The sequence below is a fragment of the Mustela erminea genome, chromosome 7 (genome assembly GCF_009829155.1).
Source record: "Mustela erminea isolate mMusErm1 chromosome 7, mMusErm1.Pri, whole genome shotgun sequence".
NCBI lineage: Eukaryota > Metazoa > Chordata > Mammalia > Carnivora > Mustelidae > Mustela > Mustela erminea.
Window position 1 is genome coordinate 23,897,561 of NC_045620.1, and position 22,787 is coordinate 23,920,347.

At 37.3% G+C, this 22,787-nt stretch overlaps 1 protein-coding gene across 5 annotated transcripts in view; it reads right to left on the reverse strand.

The window, feature by feature from the left end:
- ITCH (itchy E3 ubiquitin protein ligase) overlaps positions 1–22,787 on the reverse strand; it is a 131,373-nt gene that overhangs the window by 38,238 nt on the left and 70,348 nt on the right. For 4 of the 5 annotated variants that reach the window (XM_032350908.1, XM_032350909.1, XM_032350910.1 and 1 more), the window contains 5 exons: positions 9,124–9,281; positions 7,513–7,702; positions 5,983–6,078; positions 4,210–4,384; positions 13–82 (listed from right to left, as the gene is read on the reverse strand). In XM_032350908.1, the coding sequence (XP_032206799.1) occupies positions 13–82; positions 4,210–4,384; positions 5,983–6,078; positions 7,513–7,702; positions 9,124–9,281 (689 nt within the window). The remainder of the gene's footprint in view (positions 1–12; positions 83–4,209; positions 4,385–5,982; positions 6,079–7,512; positions 7,703–9,123; positions 9,282–22,787) is intronic. The other variant, XM_032350911.1, reaches the window with a different exon arrangement.

Below are 22,787 nucleotides of genomic sequence, written 5' to 3' on the forward strand. Positions count from 1 at the left end.
CACGGGACTTACCCCATCCAGGTGGCAGGGGACCAAGGGGATCAAATTCTTTATTTTGTGATGTAGTAAACAAATCTTGATTCTAAAAAGAATAACAACATCATCAAGAAAAAAGGTGAAATAATGAACAACCTAATTAGAACCTTGAAAGCAAGGGTTATGAGTTCTGGTAGTTACCAGTCTTCCCTGGTCATGTGCAATGTAACACACTTTTACAGAGTTCACGTCACACAGTTAATGGATATATGCCAATACGCTCTGGAGGGAAAAAAAAAGTCTTTGTAAACATTAATGCTTGAAATTATGTGAAATTCAAATATTACAAATATGTAATCCTTATCCTCAAAAGATCATTTTCTTCTTCAGCCACAACTCAGTAAATTAGAGAAATACATAAATCCCCAAAGAGTCATTTATAAACCACAGTACTCAGAGTCACCAGATGGCTGAGACTAACCTTGTATTTCTAACTCAAAAAGAAGCAGCATATACAAAACATGGGGTATATACAAATATTGTGGAAAGGGTTGCTTTCCACAACCCTTTGGAGTAGGAAGAAGAGGCTATCAGATGAGGGAAAGAAAAGAATTTCAGTTGTAAAGAGTCGATAAATATAGATCTGTAAAGAAGATTTCTTAAACTTCTATTTCTAATGACCACATTGGTAGAGACAAAAGTCTGGTTAGAAAAAAGGAAACCATTTTCAACCATTAAAATAAGAGAAGCAAAGGTCATAGTGACCATGTAGGGTTAATGGGTATGTTTTGGTTTAAATGTATAATAAAGTGGAGATAACATGTGGTCTCTCAGGAAGATTTGGTTAAACCCTTTCCCCTTTAGTAAGATAAAATGAGTAAATAATAGATTCTAACTGCCTTTTTTTTTTTAAATATTTTATCTATTTATTTGAGAGAGAGAAAGAGAGAGAAAGCATGAGACGGGGTAGGGTCAGAGGGAGAAGCAGACTCCCCACCAAGCAGGAAGCCTGACGTGGGACTCCATCCCAGGACTCCATGATTATGACCTGAGCCAAAGGCAATTGCTTAACCAACTGAGCCACCCAGGCGCCCCATTTTCTAACTGTTTTTTAAAGAAAAATTATTAATGGAAAAAATATTAAAAAAAAATAAGGAAAGTAAACCCTATGTACCCAGCACCAAGACTCAATAAGTATTAAGACTTTGCCAAATTTTTCCCCCTCTTCTTTGCTGAATCATTTAGTTATTGCACCCCTATATATTTTAGCATGTCTTTCTAAAATTTGTGGACATCTTCTTCTATGACCACAACATTGTTAATCATACCTAGCAAAGAATCTATGTTAATTTTATCATCTAATATCTGGTCACTAATTAAATGCCTATGATTATTCATTCAAGTCGAAATTCAAAGTCCTCACATTACACTTGGTTGAGTCTCAAGTCTCAATCTATAGCAGTTCCCCCTATTGTCTCTGGGTGTTTTTTTCCCACGTCACTGACTTATTACAGAAACTGGGTAACTGATTGAAAGTTTTAAAGGATATGACATTCTATCTCTGATTAAACAACTCTTGGAAGACAGACCTATCAAGAACTGGCCTTGCTCCTCCTGACAGACATAATTATGAAAAGCACTGAGAGCAGAGAGACCAGGGATAAACACTTATAAAAAGGTTTGAATACTGGTTATGGAACAGGTCTGAAAAGTCTGGCATATAACAAACTATTGGGGTAATTTTCTAAGGCCCAAGCCCAAGATCCAAGGCTCTTCCCTGGTTAAGTAAATTGGGGACATACACATTGAAGCCATTGGCCAGGAAGAGCAATTACAGTGTTCCAACATCAACCATTTCCATTCTAAGGCTAAAAATGTTAGGTGTAGAGGTGTTTGGCTGGCTCAGTCAGTAGAGCATGTGACTCTTGATCTTGGGATTTTGAGTTCAAGCCCCACGTTGGGTGTGGAGCCCACTTAAGGAAAAAAAAAAAGCTAGGTATATGAGAGTCTACTGACCTATAACCAGGAAAACAAAGACCACTTTATAAAATAGACTTTCTTAGCAATACACCACCACCCCATCACTTTTTAAGCAGCTGATAGTTAAGAATGCTTAATTCATAGGGGCACCTGGGTGGCTCAGTGGGTTAAAGCCTCTGCCTTCAGCTTGGGTCATGATCCCAGGGTCCTGGGATCGAGCCCCACATTGGGCTCTCTGCTCAGCGGGGAGCCTGCTTCTTCCTCTCTCTCTGTCTGCCTCTCTGCCTACTTGTGATCTCTGTCTGTCAAATAAATAAATAAAATATTAAAAAAAAAAAGAATGCTTAATTCATTAATTCAGTTAATACTGCCAGCTATGTTAAAGGTAACTAAAATAGGCTGTTTAAATTATGATTTAAAACATGTTCTACAACAAGAACAAAGTGGAAGAATTTTAAAAAGTGGTCCGATTATTTTTGGATAAGAGTAAAAAAAAATAAAACAAAACAACAACAAAAAACCATGGACAATGAGGTAAAAGGCTGCAATTCAAAGGAGGTTCCAAAGACTCTGAGGATCAAATTGGTAAAGTTTACAATGAAGCAATATATACTGCTAGTGCCCTGGAAATACATGCTAAACCAGTGTTTCAAAACAATGTTTTAAAGATGATGTACTGAAAAATTAAGAAAAAGAGCACATTTACAATGTGGGAATGAAAACTATGAGGGAATGAAAACTAACATTTCTATCCATCTAATAATATGTGCCAAACATATTAGGAACTTTATTTTATAGAATCCTCAAAAAAATTCCTCTCAGGAAATTTGTAACAGATGAAGTAAATGAGCCCTGATGAGGTTAAGTGACTTTCTCAAAGTCATATAGAGAAATTAACTGTGTTATCAGGACTCAAGCCCAGACGTGTCTGACTCCAAAGCCCATGTTCTTTCCACTGAACACCTATGTGGAAAATAGCTTTAAAGAAGCAGGCAAACTAGCATTCAACCCTAGAAGAAATTTGGCCAGGTATATCAAAGCTATTATAATTTAGAAAGAAGGGAAGATGTAAAACAGCATAGGAAAAAAAAATGTGTAGGGTCAGGTAGGCAAGAGACAAATTAATTTCACTTCTAAAACCACTGGGAAGAAATATAATGACTGCTGCCTATAGAAAGTGGCAAGAAAAACTGTTATATGAAAGAATCTTAGTCATAACTAGGTAGTGAAGGGAAGGCTGGTGATAAAGAAGAATTTGTTTAAATCAGTGTCTGAAACCGTTGTGGTGATTAGATCCAAGAAATAGATAAAAGTACGGAGAAAAGGGGAAATAATGCTCAGAGAGGACAGAAATGTAATCTGATGTATTCTAACAGGGATGATACCAATGGTGGTGGAGGGGAAGAGATGAAAATGGAGGTCAGTTCTCCTGAACTCTTGAAGACCTTATTTTCTTTGGTTTTAAGTTCTACATAATACTCAAACAAATCCCTTTTGTTTGGCCCACAGAATCATATTTCTCCAAGGACTATTTTCCTTTCCTCAGAGAAAGGATCTATAAAACTTTATGATTTGAGAGACTATAAAATTCCTAGCACCAAAGATTGCATTAAAAAAACATTAATATATTTTGGTGAACTTACAGCTATTTTTGCAGTATTACTCTGAAGAAAAATATGTACAACCTTAAACCATTTCTAAAAGGAAACATCTGCATACCAAAGATAATATAGTTTTGAAGCCAGAGTACATAGTTAGCATAATCATATAAGGAATTAAATTTCCTTAGTCTCCCAGCGCACCAATTAATTAGGTAAACTGTGCTTTCATGTTACAAAGTGATTCAATTGTGTCACTAGTTCTATATAACCACTTAATAGTCAGGTGCTCTTAGAGCCAAACCTTCAAATATTCTGCCAAGCTAGGGAGCATAAAATTCAGAACTGTCTTAGTTCTCTTCAAACCACTTGGGTTTATTTTTATTATCCTTTTGTCCATGGATTTTAAGTTGTCCTAACTTCCTTTTTTATTTTTGACATTAACAAAGCAAAGGAGGTTGAACTTTAGAAGTTTTCGAAGAGGTAAGAATACATCACATGCACAGAATACTCAAGATAAGATATAAATATAGTATATATCAACAGCAACAACTGGGTGCCCTCTTGTCTTTTAGTACTTAACATTTCATATGCAAAAAAAAAAAAAGGTTAAAAACAAATACTTATTAAGTTTATGGTATAACAGGCTGCTTACCCCATAAATAAATCTCTGGTTAAACTGCTGCATTGCTCCTTGCAGCTGACTACGTTGGAGCTGCCACTGTTCATAGTTCCGGACAGATTCCAATGTTGGCCTCTGCCACGTTGTTGTTCTTGTGAAATGGTCAACATAGTAAATTCGTCCCATGTTGTCAACCCGACGTTCCCAGCTAAATCAGGACAAAAACAACCTAATTCAATAATTACTTGTGATACAGATATGAATTGAACAGGACTTATCTTGGCCCTGATGCAGGTTTGGTAAGATTTTACCTTAAATTACTTTTGATTTACCTGAACTCTTTCTATTTTATATGTTTTTAAATGGTCATTAAGTGAACACGAAAGAAATGCTTTTAAAAATTTCTTTTCTTAAAAGTTAAGATGTATCAAGTTTTAAAAATACAATGCTTATTTAGTGGTTAAGTCTCATAGTAATTAAGAAAAAAGTTCTCCCATTTTCTTTCCGATGTTCTTTTGACTATTGAAATCTTAATAGGAAGGGACAGAATTGTACATACAGCTTTTCACAGATGTCAAAAAGCACTTTTCCCATAAAATTACAACAACTGATCATGGGTGCATGGTATTTTTTAAAAAAATTTATTTTAGAGAGAGGAAAAGTACACAGGGGGTGGGGGAAGACGGAGAGAGACAATCTCAAGCAGACTCCCCACTGAGCAGGGAGCCTGACATGGGGCTTGATCTTACAACCCTGAGATCATGACCTGAGCCTAAATCAAAAGCTGGTTGCTTAACTGAGCCACCCAGGTGCCCCTCAAATGGGTTCATAATATTAAGTAAACATTAAAACAATAACTTGTTGATTTCTACTTTGTTGTTTGTGGTTATTTCCAATATTCTCCATTATAAATAGTAAAATAATAAATACCTTTAATACATCAATTTTTTTTCTCCCTTTGCATTACTTCTTTAGGATAAATTTCCTAGACAGGATTACTAAGGGTATGTGCATTACTATAGTTATATATACTTTCTGTAAGAATTGCAACTAATTTATACCACCACTAGCAATATTATGTGATAAAGTTCCTCTACAAACTCACCAACACTGGATACTATCTGCTAATTAGTAAGTAAAACAGTACCTTTTAAGTGTATATTTGAGATTACAGCAAGAGTAAATATTTCCCCATGTTTGCTACTGACTTCCCTTGAATAAAAATATTTTCTTCCAAGTTCTATAATGTAAATGTTAAATGCTTAACATCATGCATTAATACAGACTTGAATTCCCCAACTATTCTGCAATGACTTCAATATTATATATTAAAGTTTCTTATATAATAGGGAATTTATCTCATATATATGATGGGGCTATAACAATTCTTATTCAGTTACATTAGAATTAATGAGTTAAATTAATTTATTAAAATTAATTAGAATTAATCTAAATCTAAAACTAACTAAAATTAATCCATTAAATTAAAATAATTACTCTTGAAGAAACTAATTCTAAAACCCTATGGTTTGAACCAGGTAAAATACAGAAAGGAAAACACGGAAATAGCAAGACTCTATGGAATCTTTAGGTCAGAAATGAATAAAAATAAATCATTCATCATGTTCAATCAATTCTCTCTCCTTTCTAGTTTGCACCTACCACAACACAAAGTGGATGCTTTGTGGAAGCTTTGGAAAAGACTGAAAGGAAGAGGGAAGGTAGGAATATAGGGAAGATTCTGTACAGATATAATCTATAGTTCTGACTAAGTAACTTTTCTTCTTTTTTAATTCAGATACTTACCCAGGAGGTAGAGGTTCTGGTCTATCCCATGTTGTTCTTTTTTCAATATGATCTACATAGTAAACTCGCCCATGCTGGTCCACTCTCTGCTCCCAACTTAAACAGAAAATTTAAAAAACTGATAAAGCACTTATCTTTGCTATCTTCTCTTATATGACCATATTACAGAATTAAGGCAAAAAAGCATGTTAATATCTAAAGAAAGTATCAAAAGAACTTAGGAATAAAGTAAAAAAATGTTATCCTGAGGATGACAGAGTGGGTAAGACTTCTGCAGCAATATCTGCTCAAGAGGTGCCCTATATTTCTGAAGAGATTTGAGGTACATGCACTCAGGAGACAAAGTCTAGCTCAATCTGATCATGGCGTATGCAAGACTTGGTGGGGAAAAAAAATGCTGTGATTAATGTTTTGAAATCTGAAGAAAGACTCAGCTAACCGAAAGGCAAAACATTATGTGTGCTCTAGAAGAACTGAAATCACGCTAAGATTTTGTCAGATGTGTCTCTGTACAGTCTAACAGACAAAATCAGTCTGGGTATTCTAGTCTCCTTGATGGGTTAATTCCCAAAGAGAAGACAGAAATGAACCATCACAATTTAGAAGTACCAATCACTTTGGAGAGCACAAGTTTCTGTTTGCTAATCCCTTGCACAAATAATTTTCTATGTTGGTTTCCCATGTAGGTTTCGTAAAAGGAAAATGGCCCAACTACCCACAAATAGTATCTGTTTAGCACCCAAAAGTTTCACCATGAGGGTTTCTTAATTTATCAAGCAATTAATTTTAATTAGATTCCAAGCTCTGGATTAACTGAATGCCACAATGTATATATGTACATAAATATTAGAGTATTAATTTTTAAAATAATTAGTAGAGATTAAAATGGGGTCATGAGTACGAATTTTCTCAGTTTCTTAAATTATTATTACTTTGTTATAATGACTCTATGATGGAAAAATTTTATTTTAAAAAGTGGGTTTTTTTCCTCCTTCAAAGAGAAAGTAATCCGTATTAGGTGTCTATTTTATTACATTGCATTGGTTAACTTTCTATTGTCCAGAGTCCTTCAATTTAAAAAACAAAACAAACAACAGAAAACCTTTGCCCCGGAATGAGAGGGTGTGGATTTCTAATGTGGCGAGTTTTTTTTGGTTCAGTTTTTTTTTTTTTTTTTAAGATTTTATTTATTTATTTGTCAAAGAGAGAGCGAGAGCGAGCACAAGCAGACAGAGTGGAAGGCAGAGTCAGAGGGAGAAGCAGGCTCCCTGTGGAGCAAGGAGCCCGATGTGGGACTCGATCCCAGGATGCTGGGATCATGACCTGAGCCGAAGGCAGCTGCTTAACCAACTGAGCCACCCAGGCGTCCCTTTTTGATTCAGTTTGACTCTAAACACAGCATACCCAAAATCAATCACCACTGCTTTAGGATGGTTTTTTTAAAGAACGGAGTTCAGTATTATTGTCCTTATTAGTAAGAACATGCAGAAGCCTAAAACAAACAAATAGTAACCAAAAACAGTTACTTACCCAGGTGGTAGGGGAGCCTGAGGTACAGGATTTAATGGCCGAGGGCCTGAGCCTCCAGATATAGTCAGAGGAATTATTAATCCAGATGTTGCTCCTTCAGATGTATTTGAATTTATATTTGTTGGTGGCAGAGAGCCTGTACTGGATCCATCACTTTCAGAAGTGGCAGATGGGGAACCATTGACAGATGCTATAAAAGATTTGTGGAAAACAACAATCTTTTATTTTCAGAATTCCAAATTCAGGATAGAATTTTGACTTTAAAAAAATAAAAAGGTAGGGGCGCCTGGGTGGCTCAGTGGGTTAAAGCCTCTGCCTTCAGCTCAGGTCATGGACTCAGGGTCCTGGGATCGAGCCCTGCCATCAGGCTCTCTGCTAGGCAGGGAGCTTGCTTCCTCTCTCTCTGCCTACTTGTGATCTCTGTCTGTCAAATAAATAAATTTTTAAAAAAATAAAAATAAAAATAAAAAGGTAGATAGATGACAAATAGAAAATTTAAGATATGGATATGCAGGTGAAAATTTCTTAAATAAACTTTTTAAATAACTTTTTAGGTTCAATCTATCCAATGGCTCTTTATTAATTATGAACCACATACAAATTCTGATTTCATGATACCACAAGAAATAAAAGCTACTTAAAAAAATAAAAAGGAAAGCACTAATACCCTTTGGTACTTTAAGTTCATTTTCTTTAATTTTTCTTATTTTTTAAAACTGTCTTTTCTACGAAACCCTGCAGATCAAAGACCAATTTTTTGATGTTAGTTAAAATAAGGAAGATCTGTTCAGCTACTGCATTCTTACAAATTGTTATAAAGTACGTATTATGTCTTCAAGAGAGACTTGACATAACAGTTCCTCAGGGAAGTCACCAATATTTTGACCAAGTAGTATATGATCATAAAGGCTAGGAATATATTATTAACACATTTTTCTACCAAAAAGGGGGGAAGATGTATAATAAAAAACAAAGTTTTTTACTAAAATGATTTGTAGATAACTAGTTTACTTTTCCAATAATGTTTGGTTTAATTATTTTATATTGTCTGTCTACATACAGAAGGAAATACTAAAGATTCTATTCTGAGTAATTGGGAAAAATGGGTAGTCTATCTATAGATGTTTACATTTTTACTACATGAAATATGCTCATTTGTTGTATAATTTTTGCTTCAAAATGTGAGTATCATTTAGCATTATTGGGTTACTTGCCATTTCTGTCTTTTAAAAGATACAGTGAAAATAAGCAAGCAGATCCTTGACAATATGATATGCTTATGTCCACACTATTACAAACCCTGCCAAAAAGTTGCTATCTTTTCTATACTGCCTATACTTTTAATAATGCAAATATGGTTCTCATTTTTCTTTTTCATTCTCAATAAAGCATTTCCCTCAAGAACTTCACCCTGGAGGAAAAACTTAGGGAAAAGGCACATACTAGTCTACCTATAGAAAGATCATTCTTGGCCAAAACTTAAATGTAAAAATACAGCTAGAAAACTGACCTAAAAGGGTCTCTTGACACTTACCTGAGGTCAATTCCCAAACAGAACATTATTTACAATCACAGTATTGACAGCTACATCCCTAGTGCTGGAATACGCACCTGGTCTACGTGGGGTAGGTGGAGGTGGTCGTGAAGGTCTTGGAGGCCTAGAAGGTTTAAAACCACCATTTGAGAGTGATGGAGAATTATTCCCATTGACCTTCCTATTTTCACCAGCCCCTGCATCCTCAGGCTCATCTGATCCATTTGTGTTTGTTCTGAGTAAGAAAAGGCGAAAGGGAAGGGAAAACGAATGCTCTTTGAATTTAACAAATAAGAAGACCAGAACTTAAAATTTCTGGCCAGCTTTATCAAATACATAAATGGCCCTTGGGCAGAGTCTTATATACAACCCTCAGAGCCCACCCAGATACAGAGTGAGGGGTTGCCAAAGCACACAGAAACACTTGTGAGCCTTCAAAACTATTAGGTAAGGTGATTCCGATTTCAAGAAAGTCTTTGGAGGCCTTGTATAAGCAAGAACAGAAACAAATTCTCAAAATCCAAATGTCTTAGGAAGGGCCTTATTTTATTATGACCACAGCTAATATCACCATCCTTTTCCTGGTTTCCATTGGCTCTTAACAGTATTCAGTTTGGGGATAGGGCTGACTGTTCTTGGGCAGAAGAAATACATTTATCCCAAAGACAAGATGCTTTCTCTCCATCCCAGCAACGGATATACAAAATGTTGAAAATTATTATTCTGGGGCGCCTGGGTGGGCTCAGTGTGTTAAGCCTCTGCCTTTGGATCAGGTCATGATCTCAGGGTTCTGGGATCGAGACCTGCATCGGGCTCTCTGCTCAGTGGGGAGCCTGGTTCCTCTTTCTCAGCCTGCCTCTCTGCCTACTTGTGATCTCCCTCTCTCTGTCAAATAAATAAATAAAATCTTTAAAAAAAAAAAAAAGGTTTTCATTTCTTCAAACCAATGCATTAATTGAGGGAAAGAGAAGAAAGGGGAAAACAAGAGGAAATGTCAAATTGAAAAGTCACTACTATGGCCAGCTAAATATAGTTGGTTCCTTTTCCCAGGGGGATCTTGCCATGAATTAGAAAGCAAAGAGTGAATGTAGCCGGTTTGAAGATGCCTCAGTTAAGACTGCTATCTACTACTTGGTAAGCAGCGAACTACTACACAGTGTTAATTCAATACTCTACTGGACCTTCAAAATAAGACTGAATAAAGTAAAATCTACTTAATTCAAGAAATTAAAATTGAGAGGCAGCATAAAAAATTAAATCATTTTTAAACTATGTTGCCTTAAAGTTCTTTAGGGCCTTTCTACTCAAAGTAGTCTTTGGAACAGAAGCAAGGGTAACATGTAAGAGCTTATTAGAAATGCACAATCTTGGGGCACCTGCATGGCTCATTTGCTTGGTTTTGGCATAGTTTATGATCTTGGGGTTGTGGGATAGGAACTGAGCCCTGCATCAGGCTCCAAGTCAGCCTGTCCCTCCCTTCTCCCTCTGCCCTTCCCCTCACTTGGATGCATGCTCTATAACAGATAAAATCTTAAAAAAAAAGAAAAAAAAGGTGAGAAATGTACAATCTTGCACTGCACTCCCAGCACCCACTATATCAGAACTGGATTTTAATAAGATCCTCAGGTGATCTGGGTGAATAGAAGGATACAACAAGACTGCTTTGGGGGTGCCTCAAATGCTTACTTTGAATAGAAGAACAGTTCAGTAATTGGCAGTCAGCACCTGGGTAGTGCTGACTGCCTACAAGAAGGCCAAGCCACCCCAAAATATGAACTGAAGGCAAGAAGAGTCAGCTCTGACACTGCTACACCTCCCCTAGGTGCCAAGTTCCAAACCCATTTTGAGTAGTATACCTCTTTAAGACTCTAAGTATTGCCTCCCATACTATTTCAAGACATTACTAATTAGTTCTTAATGTTTTTAAGAACCAATATTTTTTTAAAAGATAAGACAACAAATGATAGAATGAACCAAAACTATGAAACTAAGGTTTCTAGCTCTGACTCTGCTGTTAAGATTTTTTGTTTTATTCATTTCAGAGATACAGAGACAGAGAGAGCACAAGTAGGAAGAGAGGCAGAGGAAGAAGGAGAAGCAGACTCCCCACCGAGCTGGGAGACTAAGATACGACTCAATCCCAGGACCTGGAGATCATGACCTGAGCCGAAGGCAGATGCTCAACCAACTGAGCCACCCAAGTGCCCCTCTAATTCTGTAGTTACATGACCAAAGAAAAGTTACTTCTCTCTTTTTAGGAGAGGGAGAGTGGGGGTGGGGTAGAGAGAGAGGGAGAAAGAATCTTAAGCAGGCTCCATGCCCAGCAAGGAGCCCATCACTGGGCTCTATCCCACAACCCTGAGATCATGACCTGAGCCAAAATCAAGAGTCAGATATTTAACAGACTAAGCCACCCAGGCAACTCAGTTACTTTATCTCTTTGTACCTCAGTGCTAGTCAAGTTTTAGGAATATATAAGTTAAGTAGGAACATTCAGGGCATGAGGTAAATCTGTTATTACAAAGGTGCAGCAAAACTGGTTCTCTTCTTGAGGATTAAAAACTTGGGAAATTTTGGGGGCACCTGGGTGGCTCAGTGGGTTAAGCCTCTGCCTTCTGCTCAGGTCATGATCTCAAGGTCCTGGGATTGAGCCAGGAATGGGGTTCTCTGCTCAGCGGGGAGCCTGCGCCCCCCCACGCCCGCCTGCTGCTTTGCTTACTTGTCATCTCTCTCTCTGTCAAATAAATAAATAAATAAAATCTTTAAAAAAAAAAAAAAAGCTTGGGAAATTTCAACATCCATGCTGTTTACCCTTCTAAAAACTTGGCCTCAGTTTCTCAACATAGTTATCTGACAACTTGGAAATACGACCACTCAAATTTCCTTGTTGGTTAGAATTGCTCTTGCTTCCTAGGGCTTTTAATTTTCAATTCTACCTACTCCTTCTACAGTCTTCTACTCCTACCTGCCTCCTACTTTATCTTTGATTCACTCTCATTATGACTTTTAACCCCCTCTTAAATTCATAATTCATCAGCTCCCTTCAAGTCCCACTTAGGCTCCACCAGAGGCTACTACTTCCCCTAGGTCCTTTAATTCCTTCATTATTATCCATTATCCCCTAGCCCCAAGCAATCCTTCCACTACAACTAATCATTCATTTACTTTTTACTTTTTCTACTACTGTTCTCTGGGGCCAAGAAGTAATGACAGATAATGTTCTGGTGGCAAAATCAGGTGTAATTTAGCAGAGTAAATAAACTAGTTTTTTAAAAAGTACCAAATTAAAGGGGCAGTCTGTTCTATAAAAGGTCCCTGTAAATTTTTCACTGTGCCCAGTAAGAAAAAGTCCCCAGGTTTTCATTTCCAATGTCTAACAAGGTAGTCTTTTCTCCCTGCCCCTGCTTAGTTAAATGTTGCCAAAGTGAGCACTTTTTTCCCTGTTAAAAAGGAAGAAATCACACCTCAGATCTCCTGGGAGCTAAACAATTATAAATTATGGAGGACTTCGACAACTGAACACCATGGATTCATCGGGATTGGTGTACTGATGTTAAAATTAACAGTAATAAAAAAAATTGATAGTAATCTGGTAAGGCAAAGGACTTTTACTAGGTGCTGTAAAATTAGAGAGACCTACACAAAAAAAAAAACAAACAGAAATTAAAATTGTGTTTCTTGAGTCTCCATCTTCTTATCCTGGCAGACATCAGTTTCTTAAAGCATGCTCATTTTAGGGACTGAGGCAACAAAAGCTACAGTTGACCTTATTTAACAACTTCAACTGGACTACCCATACTGCTTGGATATCAATCATTTCCTACCAATCTAATCTACTCTTGATCACTTTCCCAATCTGTAGATGGCTCCGATGCTGCCTCTTCTCTAACATGATGATTATCCACTATCCTTCAACTGTCTAAATGTCTCTGTTCTGAAGGGGCAGCAGGTGCAATGTACGGCCACAAGGATGGCAGAAGCTTCTGAAGTAGCCCAAGAAGCAGGCCAAGGAAATGTACAAGGAAGATAAGGCACTTAAGCAGAAACAGAGGAGGGGCAGAAAAAACTCAAGGAGCTAAAAGCAAAGGCTGCAGAGAAGGGCCCCCTGGCCGTAGACGGAATTAGGAAATTTGACGAAAAGTAAGCTGTCTCTTGTGTCTGAGACAAATGGTGTTCCTTAATTCCACTCCTGTTTAAACATCTGGATTCCCTGTCTGTTGTAGCATCTATTGTCAACTATAGTTAAAGTAAGTCTTATCTTAGATCCTGCTATATATTTAAGAATAAACTTCTGTTAAAAAATAATAATAAATCAATCATAAAAAATTCTCTGTGCCATTAATCACCTTCATTTCTTTGTTTCCTTTTTTTGGGGGGAAAAAGAAATCTCTTCACTTCTTCAAGGTTAATTTGTGTCCTTGATTTCAGCCTATATCCTCTAGGACTTTCCACCATCATTTCACTCCTTGTATCTTCCATCATCTTCCTTCTTCCAGCTCTTTCCTCTTACTTCACAAATATAATCAAACTCCTCAACCTAAACATTTCCTCAATCCTATTGCTCTTCACAGCTGGTCCTTTTTTTTTTTTTTAAAAGACTGATTGATTGATTGATTGACTCTCTATTCCCAATGTAGGACTCGAACTCATCACCTCAAGATCAAGAGTCAAATGCTCTACCAACTGAGCCAGCCACGTGCCACAATAAGCTGTTTGTTCTTTCATTCTCTTTTCCTTCATTATAATTTCTTGTATTTATGTAATTAACATATTTAGTAATTTTAATTTTCCAAAGACTTCCACTCTTTCAAAGTGAAAAATGGCTTCTAATTATAAAATCACCTTCCATCCTACATTCTGGAGATCAATCCCATTAAGACATGGATGCCCATTTCTTGCCAGTCCTATTTCATTGGCTGTGTCTGTGATCATTAAATGTTGCTTACCTTGAGCAAATTTGTGTTTGTTTTGTTATTTATTATATATGTGGCACTTCCCCCAAATTATTCAAAAACATTTATAATATCTAATGACTATAGGATAACATATAGACATGTCATCATTCCAACATTTTTTCTTTTCTTTTGGTGGTGGTAGTGGGGGGGAGGGTGGTTCTATTTCCCACAGACAGACTGTCAGAATAGAATACCTGGGTTAAAGTATGCAAATATTTTGAAGACTGAAATACTAACTGCTAAATTTTTTAAAAAATATTTTCAAAGGTATTTTCCTATCAGTTAGTTATGAAAATGCCCATTTCACCATCAAGTATGTAAATATTTTTAAGTCTTTGCTAATCTTGTAAATAAAAAAGTTAATGTTCAACAATATTTCATTTAGAAGCCATTTGAGTTTCTTCTTCCATGAACTGTATACATCTCCTGTAAATCTTTCTGTCATATAATTCTCATAAGAGAATGGTTTTCCTTATTATTTGTAAGATCTTTTTACAATCTGAGGATTTTTAAAAAAGATTTTATTTATTTGAGAGAGTGTAGAGCAAGAGAGAAAATGTAGAGTGCGAGAGAGAAAGAGCAAGCTGGGGTGAGGGGTAGAGGGAGAGAGAGAAGCAGACTCTCTGCTGAGCAGGGAGCCACCCAGGTACCCCAAGAGAAGTGTTTTTAAAATATGGGGTTTTTAATGCTGACAAATACTATAGAAGAGAATGAGGTCCTGGACTAAGCCAAGGAAAACTGGCTGTGTGGAAAAAGAGAAGTCAGGTTAGAGGTTCAGCTTATTCCAAGAACAGAGGAGATTCCAGGATGATTTAAAAATTGATTTCAAAAAAATGAAACTATGAGACCTTTAGAAGAAAATGTGAACAGTGAACTTATTCCTGAATAAATTTAAATATACAGAAATCAAAAACTCTGGGTTAAGCCTCTGCTTTCATCTTGGGTCATGATCTCAGATCTAGCCCCACATCAGGCTCTCTGCTCAGTGGGGAGCCTGCTTCTCCCTCTCTCTGGCTGCCTCTCTGCCTACTTGTGATCTCTCTTCGTCAAATAAATAAATAAAATCTTAAAATAAAATAAAATAATGACTTAAAGGCAAATGACAGATATTTAACAGTATGAAAAATGATAAATTGGGGCACCTAGCTGACTTAGTCAGTTAAGCGTCTGCCTTCAGCTGAGGTCATGATCTCAGGATCCTGGGATCAAACCCTGAGCCCTGCTCAGTGAGAGGCCTGCTTTTCCCTCTCCCTCTGCTGCTCCTCTTGTTTGTGCTCTCCTGCACTGTCTCTCAACTAAATAAAATCTTTAAAAATAAATAAATAAATAAAAACATTTCTCTTAACTTCTGTGACAGTGTTTTTAATCTTTTACTCCCACTTCTAACCATCTCCTCTGTTTGTTTTCTTCCTTCCATTCACTAAACATAGTTCCCACCGTTCTTGTTCTTTCCTCTTCCATGTCTTTTCCCCTAGAGTCTCAAATTTCATGATTTCAAATATCATCTCGGAAATGATTCCCAAATCAGAAATGGCCATCCTTGTCTTATTCTTATCCTCTGGTACCAAATTATCAACTAAATGCAGGAGATCTAGAATAACTCTCCAATTCTAATACTATCATTCCTCTCATGTTCCAGTTCCATGAGTGGTACAGCTATCTTCCTGGGAAACTTGACTTTTCTTCTCTCCTATGCCTCCTGATGCTAAAGTCTCACTGATTTCACTTCCACATTCTCTCTCTACTCTTCCACTACCAGTGTCCCAGTTCTAACCCTCCTTCTCTCTTATTGGATTACTGTAACAACTTCCTGCCTAGGTCTTCCTACCTTCATTCACCACCATATAATCAACTATACATGATTATCAAATAAAATAATTTTTCCAATGGAGTTCTGATCACACCAATGCCTCACTTAAATATTTTTAGAGACATTCCTCTCTACAGAAAGATTCCATGAGCCTATACCAGCATACCTCAACAATACTGGTTCCAGAACACTATAATAAGGCAAGTATTAAAGTCAATTTTTTAAAATTTCTCAGTGCATGTATGCTTAAACTATGCTATAGTCTATTAAGTGTGCGACAGTATTATGTCTAAAAAGAACAATGTACTAATCTTTTTTTTTTTAAGATTATTTATGTATTTATTTGACGGACAGAGGATCACAAGCAGGCAGAGAGGCAAGCTGAGAGAGAGAAGCAGGCTCCCTGCTGAGCAGAGAGCCCGATGTGGGACTCGATCCCAGGACCCTGGGATCATGACCTGAGCCAAAGGCAGAGGCTTAACCCACTGAGCCACGCAGGCACCCCAACAATGTACTAATCTTAATGTAAAAATACTTTGTTGCTAAAAAATGCTAACCATCATCCACCCTGAAAGTGATTCAAGTCTTAATCTTTCTGCTGGTGGAAGGTCTTGCCTTGATGCTGATAGCTGCTGACTGAGAAGTGTGGTGGTTGCTGAAGGTTGGGTGGCTGTGGCGATTTCTTTCTTTTTTTTTTCTTTTAAAAAAAATGATTAACATATAATGTATTATTTGTTTCAGAGGTACAGGCCTGTGATCCATAAGTCTTACAAAATACACAGCACTCCCCACAACACATACCTTCCCCACTGTCTATCACCCAGTCACCCCATCCTTCCCACTGCCCTCCATTCCAGCAACCCTTAGTCTGCTTCCTGAGATTAAGAGTCTCTTACGGTTTGTCTCCCTCTCTTGTTTTGTCTTGTTTCATTTTTTCCTCTTTTCCCTTATATGGTTGTGGCAATTTCTTACAACAATAAAGTTTGCTAGAACAACTGAATCTTCCCTTCACAAATGATTTCTCTGTAGCAATGCTGTTTAATACTGTGTTTACCAAAGTAGAACTTCTTTCAAAATCGGAATCAATCCTCTAAAACCGTCCTGCTGTTTTGTAACTAAGTTTGTGTAATATTCTACATCCTTTGTTGTCATTTCAACAATCTGCACAGCATCTTTACCAGGAGTAGATTTGATCTCAAAAAACCCCCTTTCTTTAACTCATCCATAAGAAAAACTTCTCGTCTATTTAAGTTTTATCATGAGATTGCAGCAATTTAGTCACATCTTTAGGCTCTGATTCTAATTCTAGCTCTCTTGCTATTTCTACCACATTTGCAATTACTTCCTCCACTGAAGTCTTAAACCCTCCAAGTCATCCATGAGGATTGTAATCAATTTTTTTCAAACTCCTATTAATGTTTACATTATGATCTCCCATGAGTCACAAATATTTTTAGTGGCATTTGAATGTTTACTCCTTTCCAGAAGGTTATCAATTTATCTTGTCCAATCCATCAGAGAAATCACTATGTATAGCAATCATTAAGAAATACATTAAGAAATATATTTCCTGGGGTGCCTGGGTTGCACAGTAAGTTAAGCATCTGACTCTTGGTTTCAGTTCAGGCTGTGATCTCACATTCATAGGACAGAGACTCCCAACTGGGCTCCACGCTCAGCATGGAGTCTGCTTGAGATTCTCTCACAGCCCCATACCTCCTGCTCATCTGTGAGCTCTCTTTCCCTTTCTCTGAAATAAATAAATATTTAAAATATAAATAAAAATAAATGTATGTATATATGTATGTATGGGACGCCTGAGTGACTCAGTTAAGTGTCTGCCTTCGACTCAGGTCATGATCCCAGGATCCTGGGATGGAGTCCCACATTGGGCTCCCTGCTCAGTAGGGAGCCTGCTTCTCCCTCTGCCTGCCATTCCCTCCTGCTTGTGCTCTCTCTCAAATAAATAAATAAAAAAAATTTTTTTTTAAAGATTTTAAAGATTTTATTTATTTATTTGACAGACAGAGATCACAAGCAGGCAGAGAGGCAGGCAGAGAGAGAGAGGAGGAAGCAGGCTCCCCGCTGAGCAGAGAGCCCGATGCGGGGCTCGATCCCAGGACCCTGAGATCATGACCCGAGCCAAAGGCAGCGGCTCAACCCACTGAGCCACCCAGGCGCCCCATAAATAAAATCTTTTAAAAAAATGTATTTCTTAAATAATAAAACCTGAGGTCAAAACTACTCCTAGCTCCATGGGCTGCAGAACACATGCTGTGTCAGCAGGCATGAAAACATTAATCTCATTGTACATCTCCATTAGGGCTCTTGGGTGACCAGGTGCACTGCCAATGAGCAGTAACATTTGAAAGGCATCTTTTTACTGGGCAGTAGGCTTCAACAGTGGGCTTTAAATATTAAATAAACCTTACAGATGCAATGTCATCCAGGTTTTTTTGTTCTGTTTATACAGCACAGGCAGAGTAAATTTAAATTCTTAAGGGCCCTAGGATATTTGGAATGGCCAATCAGTACTGGTTTCAACTTCAGTCACCAACTGTATTAGCCCCTAACAAGAGAGTCAGCCTGCCCTTCTAAGCCAGGAACTAACTTCTCTCAAGCTATGAAAGTCTTAGATGGCATCTTCTTCCAGTATAAGGCTATTTCATCTATGTTGAAAATCTGTTTTTAGTGTAGCCACCTTCATGGAATTAGCCAGATTTTCTGGATACTTGCTTTGGCTTCTACATCAGCACTTGCTGCTTCATCTTGTACTTCTATGATCATGGATATGGCTCCTTTCCTTAAACCTCATGAACCAAACACCACTCACTTCAAACTTTTCTTCTGCAGCTTCCTTATCTCTCTCAGCCTTCACAGAACTGAAGAGAGTTAGGGCCTTGCTCTGGATTAAGCTTTAGCTTAAGGGATAGTTGTAGCTGGTTTGATCTTCTATCCAGACTACTTATAATCTACTACTAATACTCCATATCAACAATACGGCTGCTTTGCTTTCATATCATTTGTATATTCACTGAAATAGCACTTTCAATTTCCTTCAAGAAATTCTCCTCTGCACTCACAACTTGGTTAACTATTTGGTGCAAGAGCCCTGCCTAGCTTTTGGCCTAAAATGCCTTCCTCACTAAGCTTAATTATTTCTAGTTTTTGATTTAAAGTGAGAGACAAGCAATTCTTCTTTTTCACTTGAGTACTTAGAAGCCACTGTAGGGTTATTAATTGGCCTAACAGTTGCAACTCAGGGAATAAGGAGGCCCAAGAAGAGGGAGAGAGACAGGGAACAGCCTATCGGTGGGGCAGTCAGAACACACACATTTATCAGTTAAGTTCACCATCTTATATGGGCACAGTTTGTCGTACTCCAAAACAATTACAACAGTAACATCAAAGATCACTGATCACAGATCACCACTACAAATATAACAATGAAAAAGTTTGAAATAGTGTAAGAATTACCAAAATGTGACAGACCCACAAGTGAGTGCATGCTGTTAAAAATAATGGTGCTGACAGATTTGTTCAATGCAGGGTTGCCACAAACCTTCAATTTGTGAAAAACATAATATCTGCAAAGCACAATAAAATGAAGTATGTCTGTATTTACAAACCAAAACCTCTATCTGGCCCCAACCTATGTAACATTAAAAATAACTGACATTTATTGAGGGTCAAGCACTTATGAGATTAAAAAAAAAAGAAGTCCCATTTTAGGTCACAGTAAAGCATGACAATTACGAGTTCAGGCTCTGAAGGTCAGGTAATCCCAGGTTCAACTATGCTATGTTGAGCCTTATTAACTCAAGCAAGTTCCTTTCCCTTTCTAAGCCTCAGTTTTCTCATCACCCATAAAAACGATATACACCTACCTACTTCATAAAAATGTTCAAGATTCACTGAAATGAGGGGAAACATGCTCAACACACTGCCTGACATATAAGAGGCAATAAACATTAACTGGTTGATTCCACTCTCAAATTCACCACCTCCTATTTTTCCCTTTCAATTACTCTATTTTGAGCTATTTATGCTATAACTGAAGACCCTGTATTGTTCTCCACAACTGTTTTTCTTCCTTCCACCTAGAAGTCCTTCCCCTCTCCAATTCCCCAAAGCATGCAAAGCCAAATTATAATTATGCTTTATGGTCTTGGGCCAAATGCCATTTCTTCCATGAAGCTTTTAAACATTTTATATACTGATAAACATTTTTTAAAACCATCAAGCATTATTTTCTAATAATAAACAAAAATTTTAAAAGTTCAACAAAAGAAACAAGATTTAAACTAGTTCTGAAGTAAAAGAGTATGAGATTAAGGTAGAATGACAATTCTGCAAGGTGGATTTTCAAGAAACAGACCTCATTACGTAACGGGAAAAAATTTCCCATACTAGTTAGCTGTAATCTAAGAAATAGCTGTATGTCTAACCATAGTGATTCTCAAAGTATATGGCCTGGTCTAACAACATCACCATCACCTAGAAACCTGAGAAACACAAATCTTGGGCCCAAAACTAGAAACAGCAAATTGGGAACTAGAGATTAAGACACAACCTGTAGTTGAACAAGTCTCCCAGGTGATTCTGGTGTACTCTGAGGTTTGAGAAACACAGCCATTTAGCTCCTTTAATAAATGGGTATGAAACTAAACCCTGAAATGGATTTTGAAAACCAACATGGAAACCTATTCACTATACAGTATTGTCAGTGTTAACTTACCACTACCAACTATCTTTTAAAAGGAATTGGCTACAAAGTATGTGCTTTACTATGGCTTTGTTCCTCTGCTCCACAATCTTACCACAAACCTCTCCTTATCTCATCACACATATATATCTAACTTACACATAAGCTTGGATGTTTATGGACAGGATAAAGTACCCTGGAGAACCAAGATGCCAATACAATAAGTTCATAACAGTTGGAAAGGTACTCCTAATAACAAAATCTTGAGTACAAGGCAGCGATCACCTTGAACTTCATAAAAATGACAAAAAACAACACAGAAACACAAAACATCCAGACATGTTACAGAGAATAGAAGACTACCAAGACTATAGTCACAGTATACACAGTGCCTGAATTAGGACAAAAAAGTAAACCAATCAAAAGTTGTTCAGTCATCTTCCTAAATGATAACTAGGGCAACGGACTGGAGGAGATGGGCACAAAGCCCCTGTCCACTGGGTATACATATTGCCCTGCTTTTTAATCTTATAGTTAGGAAGTCTGCAAATAAAAATAAAGGGGAAAAGCCAGTCATGGCCATGATTACTGCAGAGTACCATTTAAAAACATTTGAAAGGGGTGCCTGGGTGGCTCAGTTGTTAAATGTCTGCCTTCGGCTCAGGTCATGATCCCAGGGTCCTAGGATCGAGCCCTCATCGGGCTCCCTGCTCAGTGGGAAGCCTGCTTCCCCCCTCCTACTCCCCCTGCTGTGTTCCCTCTCTCGCTGTGTCTCTATCAAATAAATAAAATCTTAAAAAAAAACCCAAAAAACATTTGACAGTTTACAAAATGCTTTTCAAACCCATCATCTCAGAGGTATGCTCTCTGGAATAAAAGCTAATGCAAAGGAATTCATGCTTAACACAAAAGACAGGCTGAGAGATCACTCTAACTATCTCAGAAATTTAGAAGACACTATTCCTCAGATTATTTATGACAATGATTCACTTGGGAAGATGTAGAGCATTGATTAAATAAATGGCATGAAGGGAGGACTCCAGGAATGCCTTTGCAAGAAACTTATAGTTGTCCAGAGTAGTTTAACCCACTGAGCCACCCAGGCGCCCTGTCCAGAGTAGTTTAAATAAAGTATTTTAAGAATGAGATTTGTAGGAGGCACTTGGCTGGTTCAGTTTGGTAGAGCATACAACTCTTGATCTCAGGGTTATAAATTTAAGCCCCACATTGGGTGCAAAGATTACTTAAAAATTAAAAAAAAAATACAAAACTTGACATTTGCAAAAAAAGAAAATGACTCAGACTTTCAAGAAAGCACACAAAATTCTATCACATTCTCACTAATGGAAAAATATGGATTTATTATGCAAAAGTTCTCAACTCATGAATGCAAACTGAAATATTATACATTATTATGCAGAAATTTTCAGGAATTCAAAAAACTTCTATTAAACATCTTACTAAAAAGAGGCACAAGAGGCCTATGTTGTCTTCCAGTCTACAGAGATATTTATATAATTTTAAAAACCTTTTCCATTGCTTTTTAATCACACTGAGCAATAAAAGCAGTTATTATCCAGGGTGTCTGGGTGGCTCAGCTGGTTAAGCATCTAACAGCTCAGGTCATGATCTCAGAGTTGTGAGACTGAGTCCTGCATCATTGGGCTCCACACTGGGCGTGGAAGCCGCTTAAAATTCTCTCTCTTTCTCTCTCTCAGCTCCTCCCATCCTTCTCTTTCTCAGGGGAAAAGAAAAAAAAAGCAGTTATTAATCCCTGAACAAGATGTTATTAGTCCTTAATTTCTCACCTCTTGTGAGATTAGTACGAGAGATGAGTCTTTATTATAGAAGCGACTCTGAAGGTAGATCTCTATTAGATGAAAGACAACAGTTTCATATACTTTCATTTCCCCAAAGATCTTGCTGAGTTATCTTTTTTTAACTTTTATTATGAAATTTTCCCTACATCACGCAAGTAGACAGACTGGTACAACAAATTCCCTATTGACTCAGCTTCAATAACCACCAACATTTTGTTCTACTTGCTCCACCTCTCCTCTCTTAACAGCACTTGACACTGTAACACCCACTTCTCCAGATATTTTCCCTTATGTTCTGTGATACTGCTTTTCTATTCTTCTCCTTTGACCATGACTTCCGTGGTTCACCATCTTCCTATTTACTGCTTACTCAGTTTGGGAAAAACAAAGAATCAAATGGGATTTTCTAACTCTTTAAGATACATTCCTCTTACTGCTTTAAGACTAGGAA